Source organism: Penicillium alfredii (genome assembly GCF_028826965.1).
Source record: "Penicillium alfredii strain IBT 34128 chromosome Unknown utg000009l_segment0_segment0, whole genome shotgun sequence".
Lineage (NCBI taxonomy): Eukaryota > Fungi > Ascomycota > Eurotiomycetes > Eurotiales > Aspergillaceae > Penicillium > Penicillium alfredii.
Window position 1 is genome coordinate 3,529,849 of NW_026622706.1, and position 17,629 is coordinate 3,547,477.

General features: G+C 50.0%; 5 protein-coding genes across 5 annotated transcripts; 3 read left to right on the plus strand and 2 right to left on the minus strand.

Moving 5' to 3' along the window:
* Window positions 1–183: 183 nt before the first annotated feature.
* On the plus strand, window positions 184–2,862 carry NUU61_007248 (COG1/VPS51 family protein; the record flags this gene model as incomplete). Its single annotated transcript, XM_056657773.1, has 3 exons — window positions 184–326; window positions 389–558; window positions 614–2,862. The coding sequence occupies 3 exons, from the start codon at window positions 184–186 to the stop codon at window positions 2,860–2,862; spliced, it is 2,562 nt and encodes an 853-aa protein (XP_056510573.1).
* A 292-nt stretch (window positions 2,863–3,154) lies between these two features.
* Window positions 3,155–11,043, minus strand: NUU61_007249 (uncharacterized protein; the record flags this gene model as incomplete). The annotated part of the gene is made up of 24 exons (XM_056657774.1): window positions 3,155–3,979; window positions 4,046–4,408; window positions 4,463–4,570; window positions 4,622–4,779; window positions 4,844–5,077; window positions 5,132–5,228; window positions 5,293–5,375; window positions 5,436–5,805; window positions 5,861–6,401; window positions 6,455–6,623; window positions 6,679–6,895; window positions 6,953–7,054; window positions 7,113–7,256; window positions 7,311–7,331; window positions 7,393–7,694; window positions 7,747–7,818; window positions 7,875–8,084; window positions 8,165–8,239; window positions 8,293–8,329; window positions 8,378–8,753; window positions 8,807–9,006; window positions 9,061–9,567; window positions 9,628–9,911; window positions 9,975–11,043. Coding segments are annotated over 24 exons (6,564 nt in total), but the record flags the coding sequence as incomplete, so codon positions are not given.
* Window positions 11,044–11,932: 889 nt separating this feature from the next.
* On the plus strand, window positions 11,933–13,323 carry NUU61_007250 (CCDC90 family protein; the record flags this gene model as incomplete). Its single annotated transcript, XM_056657775.1, has 2 exons — window positions 11,933–13,082; window positions 13,136–13,323. 2 exons carry the CDS (start codon window positions 11,933–11,935, stop codon window positions 13,321–13,323), a joined length of 1,338 nt encoding a protein of 445 aa, XP_056510575.1.
* Window positions 13,324–13,587: 264 nt separating this feature from the next.
* NUU61_007251 (uncharacterized protein) lies at window positions 13,588–14,784 on the minus strand (the record flags this gene model as incomplete). Its single annotated transcript, XM_056657776.1, has 1 exon — window positions 13,588–14,784. One exon carries the CDS (start codon window positions 14,782–14,784, stop codon window positions 13,588–13,590), a length of 1,197 nt encoding a protein of 398 aa, XP_056510576.1.
* A 377-nt stretch (window positions 14,785–15,161) lies between these two features.
* Window positions 15,162–16,827, plus strand: NUU61_007252 (purine-cytosine permease family protein; the record flags this gene model as incomplete). The annotated part of the gene is made up of 4 exons (XM_056657777.1): window positions 15,162–15,334; window positions 15,391–15,564; window positions 15,632–16,274; window positions 16,342–16,827. The coding sequence occupies 4 exons, from the start codon at window positions 15,162–15,164 to the stop codon at window positions 16,825–16,827; spliced, it is 1,476 nt and encodes a 491-aa protein (XP_056510577.1).
* Between the last annotated feature and the right edge of the window lie 802 nt (window positions 16,828–17,629).

A 17,629-nucleotide genomic window follows, 5' to 3' on the forward strand; every position in this document is an offset into this window, starting at 1 on the left:
CGAGAGTCGCTTGTATCTAAGGAGAGTGTTGGAGGGGAAAGCGCGGGGACATTTTTCTGCAATCACGTGGTGATAAGAACAATTTGCTAAGGTCAGCAAATTCTTGCCTCAGGCGCAAATATCTGAGGTCTACTTGTTCTTCCAGCCCGCTCGCCGGATTTGTTCACCCAGCAGTTCACCAGCATGGCCCCGGAGGCTCCGGACCCGCAGAGCCTGAAGTCATGGCACGATGCCTTCCAGTATCCAATTCCCACGGTCCGCCGTGTGGAACAGGAACTGCGACGCGATATCGCAAGCAATAAGGAGAAGCTCCGAGCTCTCGTGGGGTAGGCGATGCTCCTGGCAGATGCCAATGCATGCATGCTAACTCCAATTTCTTTTCATGTAGTACGAGATACCGAGAGCTGGTTGGAACTGCCGAGACAATTGTGGCCATGAACCAGGAGATACAGGACGCGGAATCCATTCTGAACGATGTTGGACGGCGTTGCAACCCTCGGCTGGTGGAAAAGAAGCATCTTCATGCTCGTCAGATCAAGAGCGATGCGGCGGAGAAATGTACGAGGGAAGACTCCCGAAGGAAAATTGAGCGATTGTTAACATAGCGTTACAGACGCAGAGAAGCATGCCTTTGGCGCGCAACTTGCTCTTCTTCATCGATGTACAACCGGCATCGCGAAGCTCCTGAGGCGACGCGCTTCCTTTTTACTGCTCGCCAAGATTCTCGTTGTTTCCCGGCTGCTCCACAAGACCCTCTCCCAGCATCAGTCGCCGCCTCCGTTCCTTGATGACTTGCGCAACCAACTCGCGTCACTTCGACAGACACTTCTGAAGCGCATTGACAAACGACTTGCCTCGGCAACTGCGGCGGAAAATACCATTATTGAGTCACTGGCTGCTTACTGTCTGGCAACGAGCTCCTCGTCCGACGATGCTATTCATCACTTCAACCAAGTGCGCCTGGGTGTCATTGTGAATCAGTTGGAGTTGTCGCGAGAGAATGTCCCGAAGGCTTTGAGACTCTTCACCCGGACATTGCAGATTTCCAAGGTCTTGCGATCACGACAATTTTCCGATGTTCTCTCCAAGCTTAAAGCCCAGCCCGTCCTCAGTGACCCAGAGATTCAGACGTTGGATGGGCTGGAGATTCAGGTGCTTGGGCGTTGGGTGGCCCCTGAAGTCAAAAATTTCACGCCATGGATCAAACTGAGCGAGCTATCCAGACCTCAAGGCGTGGAGGCGATTAAAGAGTGGTCCCTTCAAGCCTTCGATGTGTTCTCCGAAGGCTGTCAAAAGAGCCTCGCCCAGAGTACTGATGTCCCTGAGCTCCTCTCCCTGCGTCAAGAAACCCTGGAGCTATGGCTTTCCTCCTGGGGCTCGACAATAACCCACGGCTCTGCAGATATCTTTGAGCGCCTTCGAGGTATTTTCAACGACCAGCTAAAACGAGTCCTGACCTTGCAGGCACAGAAAGTCGACCGAGTTGGAGACCAGGTTTCATCTCTTGTCTCAGAATGGCAGAATACAACACACGCTTCGGTTGGATCACTCTGGGATGCCGACATCACGGCGGCAGAATATTCAAATGGTGCCTCGGCATTCAAACAGACGGTGGCTGACCGACTCCTTGGCCGCAATGATGATGTGACTACAGTACTCAAGAAGTATAAATCTTGGCTCGCATCGATCCAGGACGCTACTGCGTCTATTGAATCTCTGCGTCGTATCAAATGGTCGGATATTCTTGTCGGGAGTGAAGTGGGCGACGAGGATGTCGACCTCACGTCCCGACTCAACGAAGATGACCCTACACTTCTATCGAAAGCCCTCCACTCTGCTGCCCAGGAGGCCTTCCAGTCCCTGCAGACCTCATTTAACAGGGCGTTTAAGGCGTTTGGATCGACCCATGCCAGTGAGAAAGCCGTCTTCTTGCTCCGCCTGATTCGCCTCGTTCGTCGAGACATTCCTACCGGCTTCTTGAACGCAGACTTTAGCTTCTCAAGTACCATCGTCCCCGAACTGCAGAAGCTGTTGGCGACGGAAGTCGTCGCCCAGGCTGGCTCTTTGAAGTTTATTCCGTCTTCCAAGGTCCATCCACAAACGGGCAATCTCAAGATTGTGCCTGGCCGCTCACTCTGGGAAAGCGACCCCATCACTCCGGTGCAACCATCACCGTTAACTTTCAAATTCTTGCGTCGGCTGACGGCCACGATGGATCAATGTGGACTGGATCTGTGGGATCCTTCCACTGTTCAGGCTCTCAAAGGAGCGCTGAAAGAACAAGTGGAGGCTGCTATCGCTTCTGCACTGGAGGACCTGGAAGCTCCTCTTCCAAATAAGGACGCTGCAAGTTCCAAGTCCACCAAGAACCAGTCGGCCGAGAATGGTGCACAGGATGCGAAGACAGAGACAAGCCCTGATTCTGAGAAGCCCGAATCCACCAAGAATGGTGCATCGGACGCTGAGAAGGATAATGAGACCAATCCTGAAAACCAACAACAGGCCGAAGATGATTCATCTGATGCCCAGACGGAGACTGAAGCCGATCCCGAGAAGCCCAAACCTGCTGAGAACGACACCTCGGATGCCCAAGCGGAGAACAAGGCCGACCCTGAGAAGTCCGAGCCACCCAAGGGCAATGATTCATCGCAGGCGGAAGTCTTGCGCGACTGGAAGGTACAGCTGCTCTTCGACTCCGTCTACCTGGCGAAGATGCTGGGCCAACGACATGAGCTGCCTGGCGTTCAGCGCATCAAAACCAGTGCGAGCCCTAGCAAAGAGACTACCGAGGCAATAAACCGCATCGCTCTGGATTATTGGAAGCGCACGGAGTTGCTGTTTGGGCTTTTGGCGGAGCGTTAGTTTGTCGGCATAGCGTATATTCGACTGGGCGAATTGGACTACATTCTTGTACCCGAGCCTGTTACTTTAGTTTTGAGACCCAGACATCTGAACATAGATTCATACATTTCATGGTAAACATACAGACCATAACTCATAACACATCAACTCATAATCGTACACTCGTTCAATCGTCACAAGTCATCATAAATCATCGACACGTGCCCAGACAACCCTAAATCAGACAATTTTCTTTTTTTTCTCTCTCTTTTTCTTTTTTAACTCTTTCCGTCGCAATGCTCGTTGCTCACCAAGCGGTAGTACTGGAAATAGAGCCTTGGACCTTGGATCGAACAACTTCCACCTCCTGCTTGAGCGCCCAGAGGGTGCGCTGCGCATTGCGAGCCTTAAGGCCGAGCTCCTTCGCGCGGGTAGTCACGAAGGCCGACACAAGCCCATTCACAGACCAGATTTCAGTAAGAGGCTGGAACTTAGCCTCCAAGTGCGTGATGTGGCCATGAACAGTGTCAAGCTCCTCGAGATCGGAAGTATCCCAGGAGGTATCGAAGCGGGATCTCCACAGCTCCCGTAGGTGTCGGAGACTAGTCGACACCTTCTCCATATCGCCGAGGATGGCGACGCCATCGGTGAATATAATCTTGCGGCGGTGGATCCTCTCCAGAGAAGAAGTTGGCTTGACATGGGGCAGGAAGCTGGACGGTGCGGAGGAAGCCTTTTCCAGGGCCAGGATGATTTGGCCTTGGAGGGTGGCCTGCATCCTGCGACTGGCTTTTAATGCGTGCATCACGCGTCGCCAACGCCGTTGGAGGTTGATGATGCGAGTCAGGTCCTGCTTCGAGTACTCCTCTGTGGCGGAGGTCGTGTTTGCCGCTCGCGGGATCCCCTGGTGTCCTTCCATCGGGTAAAATTCCATGAGTTTATAGAGTGACAAAATCGGAATTTTAGTCTCCAAGAACACCCGCGCTTGCAAAGTGGGCTGCGGGTCGTTCCTAAGAACCACCACGCACAAATCGTCTCTGCCCTCGTAGCTCTTGTACGTGCGGATGCAATCATCCCGCAGTTTCTGGAGCCCTGCTGGAGTCAAGGGCATTTCCGATGTACCGGGCTCACAAAACATCTATTTTAAGCGACAGTTTAGTCTTTTTTTTCTCATGCTCTAATGAATAGACCGGTTTCTTCTTACCTGCTGCATTCTCCGCCACAATTCCCCGTACTCAGCGTACGCCGTTGGGGGATTGAGCCAGTAGCTCAGGTTCAGGAGAATGATGGCAAGGAAATCAAACGCTCGTTCCGTAATAAATTCGTTCGGTACATTTCGGTTCACGCACTTGAACCTGATCTCGTGGTTGTGGGCTGCGAGCTCCACCCTTTCGAGGGTTCTGCAGAATGCAAGGCCAATTGTCATCAAGCATCCAGCATGAGAACGCTTCTCGCTATCCGTCAGCTTGCAAGGATTTGCAAATGGTGTTTGCATAATCGGGGGCAAGTGGAACAGAGTCCATGACCACGGCAGCACGACGGCATCGCCTGGATTCGCAACGCAGAGCTTGATAACAAAGATTAGTCCAAATTCCACAGAAGAGAGGATGAGGTGACGTACAATGTATGTGGCTACAAACTCGAGGACAGAAAAGACTGCGTGGAATGACGAAAGCGACTTTGTAGAGGCCTTGTCAATACTTATCAGGAGATCACGGACTCCAGCAAACTAGAAAGTTGTCAGTAATTCAGAAGATTCAATGGCCGAGGTTGTGCATACAAAAACCTGCTGGCGGCGCTCAATTACTCCCCTGTGAATTGCATCGATTGAGACTAGCCCATCTAAGGCGCAATTGAGATCGGGGCTTTGAGAACGAGAAAGAACGTATCGCGTTTTTGAAATCACTCCCTTGGTATAGCGGAATGCGATTTGGGGTCCTGTGAATGGCGAAAGAAAAAGTAAGTACTAATCCCTGTCCACTATAAGAATCGAAAGTCTTACCAAGAAGATGAGCAAGTTGAACTTGCTCTAAGAGACCGCTGTAGCTGTTGATCTTGAACCAGTCTTTAACGTTACCGATGCAGTAAAAGAGACGATTCTCGAGACAGCCTGCAGATGCCTGAAACTCTGGATCTTTCTGGAGACAATTCCGCAGAAACCCTATCGTAGTTACGGACTGCTCGAAGGGTGAAACGAAGAGAAGTTCTTCAAAGAGTGACATTATCCACTTTTTCCCTTCAGAGTGTGTCAGATATGGGCATATCCGCAATGGTAATTCAGAAAACTTACTGTGACCCAGAAATTTCGAGCTGAAACCTTCATTCATCGACTTTTGGGCATACAGAGGAGTTATTCTTGCGAAAAGCTCATTGATGCTGCCAAGGTCCTAGAAATAACTTTTTAGCATCCACTCATTTAATTCACACTAATGGCAGATCGCGTCAACTCACTGTCACTCTCAACTGACACCAGGTTGGCTGAGGGGTCTCATGCAGATACGAGCACTCGTTTCTTCTTTGTCTGGGACACGACCCTGATTGACATTAGTAAGGTGCTTTGAAGACAGGAGAGGAAAAGTGGCCAAGACACTTACCTTGAGCGAGGAAATGTGCGCATCGAATGGGACTCTCATTTTTCCAGAAAAGAGAAGCACACTCAAAGAACTTCTCAAATGCTGCCGTGAACCTCGCTCGCACCCAGAGCTTAGCACGGTCAAGCAAGTCCATGAACGAGAGATCTTCGATTGATGTATCCTCAGTCTTGAGGGGAGACCAGTGGAGTACAACTGGCTTGCGGGATTGCTTTGAAGCGTTGAGAATCCCACAAAGAAGAAGCAAGCAGTCTATGGCATGCTTATCTTCAGCTCCAATGTCGTGAACCAACTTCGCAGCTCGAAACATGACAGCAATGGGTCTTTCTAGGACGTTGGAGCTGCTGAACAAGTGCAATTGAAAGGAAATCATCTATGCAGTGTTAGCCGATACTATGCAAATAAAACTCCACATGGGTAAGACAAACGAAAAGGCAGAGGAAGTCCAGTAAGATCTCATCCGTCAACTGAGCGAGGTTCATATCTTGGCTGTGATCTCTGAGAGATTCAACCAAGTCCAATGCCAGTTGACATTGAACAGCAATATTTTCCAGCGGAGTTGAAATTGAAGCTTTCAGTACCCTGGAATCTCGCTTGTACTTGTGATGGATCAGCCCAGCGCGAGAGAAAACCATCTCGCCAAGCCCATGCCGGAAAATGGCTTCCATGGAGTTTTGTTGGATCTGCCGGAACAGCTTGTGGAATACCAGCGTATCCATCGCCAGATAGAGATCTCCAGTTGAAACCGATAGCTCATAGTGATCTATCCACCGGTCTTTGGAAGCGTAAAAGAGGTGCAACTGATCAAACATCTCAAACTCCTTGAAGAAGGCCTCCTTATCGGAATCTGACCCGAGCATGTTGATAGTGATAGCCCTCAGATTGGACGAGATCCGGCCCTGCCTCAAGAGAATGTTACACAGTCGGGAGTATCGCAGAAGAGTATTGACCTGGAGGCTGGCTCGATTCCTTTGATATGTCAATAATCACGATCCGAGACCAACAAAAACGCTCAAACGTACTGGGCGATGTAGGTGATCAGTTCGTCGAACTGCTCTCCGCGACGCAGAACCTCGACCGCCTGCTCATGGTTTCCGCACACATGATGGCATTCTGCTGCATTGGCAAAGAATCCTCCTTTTTCGTAAAAGGATGATGCCTTTTGATACTCCCCTTGGTCCTTCCAAAGCTCTAGAATGCTTTTTAGTACCTCCCTGACGACGATAACCTCTGGAATGACACAAACCTGCAACTTTGTCGTATTGCCCAAGGGCTTCGAAGCAACCTGACGCTTCGGAAAGAAGGCCGATTTTGAGAAACAGCACAATGGCCTTCTTGAAGTATTCGGTAAACCCCTCGAAGTCTCTCGCGGCGCGGCAGGACCTTCCTTCCTGTTCGTACAAACAAGCTTGTGCATGAGCGATCCCTTGAGAATCGTTGGCTTTCTTGAAGCAAAAAAGAGCCTGCTGGATTTTAGTATGTGAAACACCCAATACTCTCTTGAAGGTCAGTGTTCTTACATCGGCGAAGTTCTTCTGGTGGAGAAGATAGGCTGCACGTTTTAGCCATCTCTCTGGGTCCACGGAACCCCCAGCTCGCAAGACCTTCACTTGTTCCGCGACCTAGAAAAGTTTGTAAGCTTAGACTCATATTCAATGACTCAGGATTTGGAACACATACGTCCTCATCTTTCTGCTTCACAAGCTCAGCAAGCCCGAGACGATCACCGGCTGCAAGTGATTGGACGATAGGCTCCACGGCGTTTTCATTGGTCTCCATAAACCAGAGCTGCTTGCGCGCTCTTGTCACTGCGACATAGAGGTGCTACCGTCATGTTAGCATAAACATCGAAACGATATGATAACGAATCATATTTACCTTTAGCTCTGAGCACAGGGCCTATTTATTTGATATGTTAGCAGATATTCTTAGCCTTCTTTAAGAGAGTTTGAATACCCACCGCGTGCTTTTGGGAATCAAAGAGACTTCGATCTCCCCGAGCAAGAAGGTACAGACATCGATAGCTGCTTCCAAAGCCACTGCTTCCGAAGAAGTCATAGACGAGAACATCGTCAAACTCCATGCCCTTGCTTTCCAGAATTGTTAGAACAAGAGCAATCTCGCCGATTTGCCCTTGAAGCTTTTCCTTGGCGGTGTCATCCCGAACAAGAATGACCTGCTCAGCACCAAAGTCGGCGACTTGGTCATTGAGCTTGACGAGACCGATCATCTTTGCGGAAAGAATCGAGGAGTCAAAACCGGCTATGCAAGTTAGAAATTATCCGACACGTCGCAATTCACAATGACCACATACCAAAGATGATTGGCTTCGGGCCTGCAGTCTGACCAACCTCAGGGGCCAGCTTGTCGATGGTCTCCGGAAACCCTAGGCAGGAGTAAGCTGACGATAACAGGGAAATAAGAGAAGCTATCTTTTCTTACCACTCCAGAGAAGGTCCATCACCCATGAAGCGAAGCTCAATATGCCCTGGTGTGAGCGGTAATTTTTGGACAGCGAGAACTGCACAGGCTTGGCCACTGAAGGCTGCTTCAATTCTTTGGCAACCTCATCGTAATAATCGTAGAACATGGCCTTGATCTCGGGGAATAGGAAAACCGAATCCTTGGAGATGCATTGTGCCGTGTCTCCCGCTAAATAAGACGTTAGAAAAGAAGCATGCGAAAATATGTCAAGGCATCATCGGCTTGACGCCAAACCCGAAAGTTCTTACCAAGATGGATACCACGAGCATCACAGAGGCAGCTCAAAAGCAGAACGATATCAAGACAGCGCAGATCTTGAATCTCTAGAGAAAATGTTAGAATTTCCAGGTTTGAAAGCAACAAATATCCAACTTACCGTCCACATAAATCTCCTCAAAGCAACAGCGGATCAGCTATGCCAACTCGGGGTTGTCTTTAAAAGATTTCAAGAGAGCGATGACGCGATCAAGCTCATCAATCTCTTTGCGCAGCTTCTTTTGCTTCTCAAAGCGCTCAAATGCCGCGTAAACCTTGACCCGCTCTGCCTCAGAAGCAAAGGCAGGAGAGGCTTTATGGTTTCTGCCAATGTATTCCCCCCTCGTCAGTGATCTCAAGGACTTTGCTGAAACATTGGAGCCTTTAATGACGCCCATTATCTCGGCGAAGAGCAGCTCCGGAGAACAGGCCGAGGGAACCATGCCAGACAGGGAACCCCAGTATTCAGTCTTGAAAATGTTGAAGTCGACAATCCTCGGCTTGGAAATTGCTGCTGAAGAGTCGATTTTTTTCGATTTACTGGGGCTGACATCACCAAGGAAGTCCTTTCGATCGGATCTCCTGTATGGCCATTAGTTTTTTTGCTGAGGAAGTTGTAAAAGCAACGCTCATACCTGATAGTGTCTTCGAGAACTCCTAGAAATTGCTCGTAAGTGCAAACGAATGGGAAATCACCACGCTTCAGAGCAAAAAAGGAGGTTGGCTTGCCGCTGTTGGATTTCTCAGTCAATGCGACTCCGGATTGAGTGTCGATTAGACTCTTTGCGTATGTCTCCAGTTTAGAAGCCAAGTAGGACGATCGAGTCAACAGCAGCTGCGTGTTGTCAGCCTTTGTAGTTATTCTCAACTCCATGGATATTGGGCATACCTGTCGGATACACTTTTCATCAGGAATTGACTCTCTTGCTCTCCATTTGGCGAGGATCTTGTACAGAAGACAGGTGGTTTTGCCAGTGCCACTTCTTCCCAAGATCAAGGATGATGTTGTAAAATGGCGAACAATATCCAACTCCTCCGGTGAAAGGTCAAACGGGACTTCTTCTCTGCCTGTTGTGCTCATGATGAATTTCAAGAAGGGCTCGGTGAGATTGTAAAACTTGTCTGTTCCGTAAAATCTTTGGTCAGTATGCTTGCCAAGTAATACTAGGAGAGTGTCACAATAGAGGTCCTCACTTGACATCTCGATGAGAGCCTGATCCGCTTTAGGGGCAGTGGTATATCCCTTCTGGCCAGAGCCAGTGGCCTTGACATTGCCATATTGCCGAGGCACGAATGTACCATCGGTTTCCTGCATTGGACGTTGCAAGCAATGCTCAATGAACTCAGGCTGATAGGACTGTTGAACAGCAAGGATCTGTTCCATGGTCGTCTCGAGCTAATAAAAATTAGCATTTCCCCCGGATATGTAAAGAAAAAGCCCACCTCTTCATCTGACGAGACAATTTGCCAGACTGCGAGTATTAGCATACGTCGGTGGCCACCAATGGTGGAATGGGGACCTGCCTTTCACAATCTGCTGCTGGACCCATGGAAGCTCATCATAAAACCCAACATCAATTTGCCAGAGGATGGACACCGTCCGGAATACTTTCACCTGGAGAACAGGAACCTGCATCTTCTGCTTTTGCTTTTTGAGATGGACACGTTGGGAAAGATCCTTTCCTTTCCATTTACCACTAGCGAGCTCTCGCAGCTTCTGCTCCACGCGGGCAAAATCACCTAGATTGGGGTCAATTGCTTGTCCTAAGATGGTAATCAGTGAAAGAGACAAGCACAACTAACCTGCACGAGCCAGCTTCTTTGCGCTTTTCATAGCATTGTCAGACAGCAAGACTTTCCACAAACCCACTCGCTTCCCGAAGATGTCGTATTTGGACTCCACCTCTGCAGGCTCACTGGTGTGTGGATCCAATGGGCTCAGAAACGCTTCCGAGTTTCCAGTCAATGCATCGAGACAGAAGCGGCAAGGAAAGCTTTCCAGAGCTACTTGCATACACGAAGGGATTACCCTGTTGTGGAGGTACTCAAGGGCGTGTGTCAAACCGCGACCTGTCTCGAGAATGGGGCAGTCGAGAAGACGTAACTTGTCGAGGATGTCGGCGGGAATGGTGAACCCCTTGCAATCATGCTGGGCTCGGTTTGATTTTTTGTCATCAAGCTGTAGCATTTTCATTTTCTCGAGGGGAGGGAGGTTTTCGGTTTGCCGGGATCGTTGGGTATTTTCGTTGTATGTATGGATTAGGGCCTGGAGTTCTCCCATCAAGTGGTTGACCATATTCCATTTCTCGAATGTGGTTGAGGTTCCATGGTCAGCTGAGCAATCGTTGCTCATTGCGAAGAGCTTCTCTGCAATCCGCGTAACCAGTGGCAGGTCGAGGTAATTTCTCTTGGACAGAAGCCAGGTTTTCATCATTGCAGTATATTTCTCGTCGGCAACCAGGTGGTGAAACAAGCCCTCGGTCGACAGCAGCACTTCTGCAACTTGTCGCAGGTAAGGGGAAGGGTGTTTGAGAAGCATGGGCAGGGCCGACCCAACAAGCTGAACTGATTGGGTGGAAGAAAGGAGGGTTTCCTTCGGGCGGATCAAGGGAACCACGACACCTTTGAAGATGCCCTCCGAGACGGGACGAGCCAGTTGCTTGGTCTTTAATATCTCAAAGGACCTTTTCAGACGTGAAAGAAACTGGGTCGGGTTCAACACAAGCTGGTCATGAATTCTATCATCTCCCATTGCAATATGGAGACGGGAATAGTATTTCTCGATACCAGCAAGGGCATGATGATACTCATGCAGTCCTGGATCAGACTCTTGCATAAGCAGAGCCGTGAGGGGGGTCTCTTGAGAGCCCATGGTGATGGGTGGATGGAGGATTCACAGCAATGTGCAGCAACGGAAAGAGGATGAGGTATTTAAAACAAGAAAAAAAAGTTGTTGGTTGAGGATATCGAAGAACCGCAGCACGTTAGACGCGTCAGACACGCCTTGAGGGCCAGAAAAGGCAAGAAAGAGTAGGAAAGTAGTGATATCGGATAAAGTAAATGTAGGAAACGAACGAGTGAGATAGAGAATTGATGGAACGAGGATTGAGTGAGCGAAGAGATGATAGAGCGAATAGTGTGGGTGGGTGAGAAGAGGACGAAGGATAAAAAGAAGAGGTGGTGGCATAGACGCGTCGTTATAGCGGATGTGACGAGGGCTAAAGAACCTGATCGGGCAACATAGATTTCCGAGGTTTGATCTGACTGCTAGGATTTAAAAGACTGTTAGACAATAGCTCTTATTTCTGGTGCCAATCCATGATTCTCAGCACCCACACATGGATTGGTACCTATTTAGGTACCCCACTGCCTGATACTTAGCCACGGGCGTAGAGGAATCCATCAATCAAGATAGGTTACATTAAAAATTTTTTTCTCAAGGCAGCTCTGTATCTACAGCGGAGAGGAAGGAAAAACATTACGGGCTATCCACTTATAGCACCACATTTCTATATAAAAACAAAAATATACAAACACAGGACACCATAGTAAATGGATATCGAATAGAGAAGTACTGCAGTGCAGCAATGTCAAACAGCCAAACCGCCAGAGAACTACATCCCAAATAGCCAATCAGCGACAAGATTAACATCGAACTTCCTAAACGGGAGGATTTAGGGTGCTGACATAATTTCCGCGGGGGATCAACGTCACTCGCTTCTTCCGCGGGAAACAATTCTGTTCTTTTCTCATTCCTCATCATGGCTACGCCCCGGCTCCCATTTCTTTATCCAAATTTGATGCGGGCTATTCGGTCGTGTGAACCGAGGACCTACCGCCCCGGCCGCATCCATGGCTTTCATTCCACCAGGGGGCGCAAGCAAGAAGTCTTCCAGCGACGCTACGGTCCGGCTGTCGAACCAAATATTCCTCCTCCTTCACGACCTAGGAAAGGCTTAGAGGGCCAGTCTGAAGATGTTGCTCCAACTGAAAAAGAAGTTGTGACCAATGCCGACCATGAAGACCCCCCAGAGCAACCGCAGTCGCAGGACCAGCAGTCGCAGTCACCGCCCCAAGATACCCAACAGGAGACTACCGACGCGTCCCATTCCTCGTCACCTAACCCAGAGGCTACCGAGGAGCCGGGCAGCAGAGATGTATCAGTTGAGTCGGAGCCGCACGACGAGCAAGTGGTGGAGAATATCGATGGTCTGAACAATGACTTTGCTGCTACCGCCCCGTATCCCACAGGGGGTGTAGGAGAAGAGCGGTCTCAGCCCTCGCCCTATGTGAACCAGGGAGCATTTGACGATGTGCTCCACATGCCGTCTCCGACAGCCTACCTGACTCCTACGGGGCCCTCATCTGACAAAAGACCACCCCACCTGACTCCGGGCCCATATGTGCACCATTTCGATACCTACTCGCTGGTCCGTGATCTCTCCAAAGGCGATTTTACTGACCCTCAATCAACCACGATCATGAAAGCCGTGCGGAGTATTCTTCAGAACAACCTTGACTTCGCCAAGCAGAGCCTGACTTCCAAGTCCGACGTTGAGAATGAATTGTACCTCTTCAAGGCGGCGTGCTCTGAGCTCCAATCGTCACTCCAGACTGCTCGAAATTCTGAGGTACAAAGACAACGGGCTTCGCGCACTCAGCTGCAACATGAGATTGATATCTTGTCTCAACGTTTGAATCAGGAGCTTGCAGGAATGAAGGATGACATCAAGGGCATGTTCAACGACCACAGCATGACCACGCGTGAGCAGCAACGAAGTATCGACACTTCCGTTCAAGAGCTAAATTACAAAATCACTGTGTCGCTCAATAGCGACGGGAAGAGCGAGATTGAAGGTCTCCGGTGGATTTTGACGAGACGGGCAGCCCTGACCGTTGCCACATGTGCCTGTAAGTTTTCTTCTGCCGAATTCCATATGGCAACAGCTCACAGGTGTTTCTAGTCATGATCATTGTCTTCCTCAAGTATGCCTCTGTTCGCAAGGTGCAGGATTCGCCCAAGAAGGTCACAGAGGTCGAAAAGCCAGTTACTAAGGAAGTGACCACGGAAACTCGTATCGTTCATGATGCCGGAGCCCAGGCAAACGTGCCCTCTATTCCCGAAGCACATCTCGGTGAATCTCTTGGTTGAAATGTTGTTATACACGTTGAGCCTTGCCCTTGATTCCCCTCCTTTGTGAGATTTTTCATAACGCCACGTACACCGATCATTTACTTTCTGTGTTAATTTCTTTTGTATCACTATCCCATAGACCAACCCTGTTACCCCTCATCGATACACGTTCACAGCGATGTTGCCTTTCAATAGATTTTTTTTGTATCATACTTGCAAGAAAAGAAAAGAGAAAAAGCCAAATTATAATCACCTGTCGTCCCGGTATTCAAGGCCAAGGCATCATTCATTGAGCCAGGGAACCTCGTGAGGAAGATACTTGTAAGCCCGGAAGATGGCATTGCTTTCGTACGAGAACCCGAGCTGCTCCATCTCCGCCAGCTCCTCTTTACCCATTATTTTTTTATAGTCGTCCAACTGCGGCACCACAAACTCCCAAACCACCTCCTCTCCCTCCGTGACCTCGATGACGCGACCAGCTGCCGCTTCGCAAAGCAAGACATTCCCATTTGGTAGCTTCTGCGCAGATCCCATAAACGGCGTAAAGAAGCCCAGTCCGCCCGTCGAGCCGTCCTTGTATTCCCACACGACCCGCTTGTCCCGCGACACGACGATCGCCCGCGAGAACGGAACCGAAATGCCCGGACGGAAGACCCCGTTATCGAAGATCAGGATATCACCCGCGGAATTGATTTCATGTGCACAGTGCTGCTGGCTTACCGTCGGAGCCGAGAGCTGCCAGAGCACCTCGCCCGTCTGGCGACTGATGATGAAGACTGCTGAGGCGTTGCGTGACGACGCGATGATGTTGCCCGCCGAGTCGAATGAGACGCTGTTGATCAGCGGCCAGTGCTCGCGCGGGTAATCTGCGTGGGCGGCAAACTTGGCTGGATCAAGGTAGTCGATGGCGCGCCATGACCACAATAGTTTGGCGCCGCCGTTACCGTCGCCGCTGCCGTCGAAGTCTGCTGATGAGGAAGTTTTGGATGAAGACCAGGGCGCTACGAGCTTGATGCAGTCACCGTACACCACGCCACCCGGCGCCTCGCTACCCGGGATCCCGCCCTGCACGCGGGCTGCCTCGGTAGCTGTGAGCGGCTCCAGCGTCGTATAGAGGATCGTGCCGTCGTCGAGATGGTTCTGGTCATGATGCGCAAGTGGATCAAAATACTGCCTCAGAACCTCGCCCTGTGCATTTACCTGCATCATGACGCCGCCACGGTACTTGGCCCACATGGGAAAGAGTCTCGGGGCATCAGGGTGCACGCCGTTATAGGCTAGAGCTCCGCCTGGGAGGATTCGTGCATGGCGGCCGGTCCGGTGAGGCAAAGTCCATCGATGCATTTCCTTGCCAGAAGTCGACACTAAATGCGCTGTGTTGGACGTGAGCGGCGAATAGAGGACGTAGCCGGGTGATACTCGGTCCTGGTCGATGCCTCGGAGACCCAGGCCACGGCGGCGGAATGTGTGTTGCTCCATTGGGGTTGTGAGAAAGAAACGCAAAGGCTGATAGCGATGCGCAGAGACTCAAAGGTTCTGCGACTGGGCGGCGCATTTATCTATTCCAAAATTTGGGGGGATGTTGGACTGACCGATGTGACTTAGGGCTTATCCGCCGGCATGCCGCGGCATGCCGGCGGCAAGATAAGTCGTCGCCAAGAACACGGTGATGGCGTCAGATATGCTCCATTTGTGCTTATCGGGATACCGCGGTGGCATCTAAATGGTTGCTTTTGAGGAATGAAAGATGGCAGGGGAAAGATGCTGGGTTGAGATAGAAAAGGGGAGGTGGCCCTTCAGCAATCGGCGCAGCATGCTCCTGAATCCTGATTTCCTTCGGACTTGAACTTCTGAGAATGACCATCTTCAAAGATCATCTTGCCAAACCTCAGCTTGACTCTGCGGACACGCAGCAAGCCCAGCCATGGATTCACGGCAGATTGTCTATCGAGGAGGGCGGGATCGAGCGAGTTACCGTTGAAGAGCGGCAACACAATCCCACTAAGTTTTGGAATGCCGCGACTTTTTGGTAAGACTGTGGACCGTTTATTGTACGAAATCTGCTGATAGCTCGTTGGAATATAGGTTCAGTGCAAATATGGCTGTGGCCACCCTCAACATCGGTTCCTTGGGCGGGACCCTTGGCCTGGCCTTCTGGGACTGCTTCATCGTGATTCTCGTTGTCAATATCATCAGTGATCTGCTCCCTGCATGGACTGCCACTGTAGGCCTTACAGGTTTACGCATGACTACATTTTCGTATGTTGGATGTTGAGCCAAACCTCCAGTCTGAGGATATATAGCTGACGTTTCGCAACGTATCCAGACGGTATTCCTTCGGGTACTGGGGAAATATGCTTGTCGTTATTTTTTCAATGATTGCAACGACAGGATGGAACGCGATTAACTCAATCTCGGGTGCCTCAGTGCTCAACGCCTTGTCGAATGGACAGTTCCCTACCTGGGCCGGAGCCATCGTCATCTGCACTTCAGTTTGGGTAATCTGTGCACTCGGCATTAGCTGGATCCACCGTCTAGACACATATATCTGGATTCCGCCATTGATAGTATGGTGCGTTGCTGCCGGTACTGGGGCATCTCAGCTCACTGGAGAAGAGAACCCTGAACCGCTCCAAGGTACTGACAAGGCGGCCGCGATCCTCACCTACATGGCGACCATCTTCTCCTTCTCTGTGTCGTGGGTCAACTGCGCGGCTGATTATAACGTGCGAATGCCGCCAAATACACCACGCTGGAAAATCTTCAGTGCTACTTATATCGGGATTTTCGTGCCCACCGTGTTGGTTCAGACACTCGGTGCCGCGTTGTATACCGGCACTGTGAGAAATACCGTTTGGAAAGATGCTTACCAGGAGTCTTCTATTGGAGGCTTGCTCAAGATGGCTCTCGAACCTGCTGGCGGTTTTGGGAAGTTCCTCATGGTTCTTGCGGCATTGAGTGCCATTCCAGTAAGTCTCATAGATCTATCCTTACATCCGTCGACGCCGGATGATACTGACATTGTCCGAAAAAAAGAACAATATCCCCAACAACTATTCCTTTGCTCTCCATACACAGAATCTAGGCCCATGGGCTATGCGCATTCCTCGGATGGTTTGGGTCACTTTTGGGTTTGTAGCTGCGATCATCATCGGCTGCTGTGCTGCCAAATATTTCCAAGACACTCTTCAAACTTTACTGAGTGTCATTGGATATTGGACAGTTATCCACATCACCTTGATAATGGAAGAGCATTTCATGTTCCGGCGTGGTTGGGCTGGGTATGACTTCGATTCTTGGAATAGTCCGGGTGGTCTGCCATTCGGATGGGCGGCAATCGGGGCCTTTGCGTTTGGATTTCTGGGGGCTGCCCTCGGCATGAAAGTGGCCTGGTATGCTGGGCCAATTTCTTCACTTATTGGTAAAAGCGGTGCGAATATTGGCCATGAGTTGACATTTGCATTTTCTGGGGTTGTATTTCCAGTGTTTCGTTGGGTGGAAAAACATTATGGAGGGCTGTGAACAGAACGGTCTACAAAGACGAGTGCTATTTAAGCGATGTTATTAGCACCTTGATCTCTAGATACCTTTTCCACTGCCAAATCGATTCTCTTCCCCTAGATTACCGGCCCACTCTGGGTATCTCCAAATTGTGAAAGCACATAAGCCACCCTAAATCATCACGTATGAACCTCGCACTCTTATTGGGGGTAGGGGTGTTCTTGCTCAGGAGGGACGCGCCAATCTCCGCAAGAATTTGAAGGTAGAGGCGCATGGTGCAGAGCCGCAATGAGACAATTTTACAGGGATCCTTCAAACATGGCGACTTTTAGTTAATTATCTGCGGCAGTCAGGAGGTCAAAGCGCTTTCCAAGTCTCGACTGTGTTTTTCGATGATAACTGTGAGCTCGACCTCTTCAATCGTCTTTAATGAGGAAAAGAATTAGAAATCTACATATTCTTGTCTGTTTGATAGCGAAGAGATAATTTTCAAGTAGTTCCATGGCGACAGTTCGCTTCCTCCTAGAGTCATTACGCGCTGTGTATCTGAGCGGGCACAGCGCTAAGGTGTGATCATTATTGAAGATCATATGCGCGTAGAAAAACCAAAAGTACGACCTGAGCTTTCTATTAAATGGTTCCGATCTTTCTTTACTCCCTCCTCCTTTTATATCACCCTCAAGAACCTTCGCTACTATGCAGCGAAAGAGAAACTCGGAAACCTTGCTCTTCTATCCTGCAGTTCAACATGCCTCTCAGGAAGCTCACAGTATCGACAGTGTCCACTAATTTCCTACGAAACAATCAAGCCCCGACCTATCCT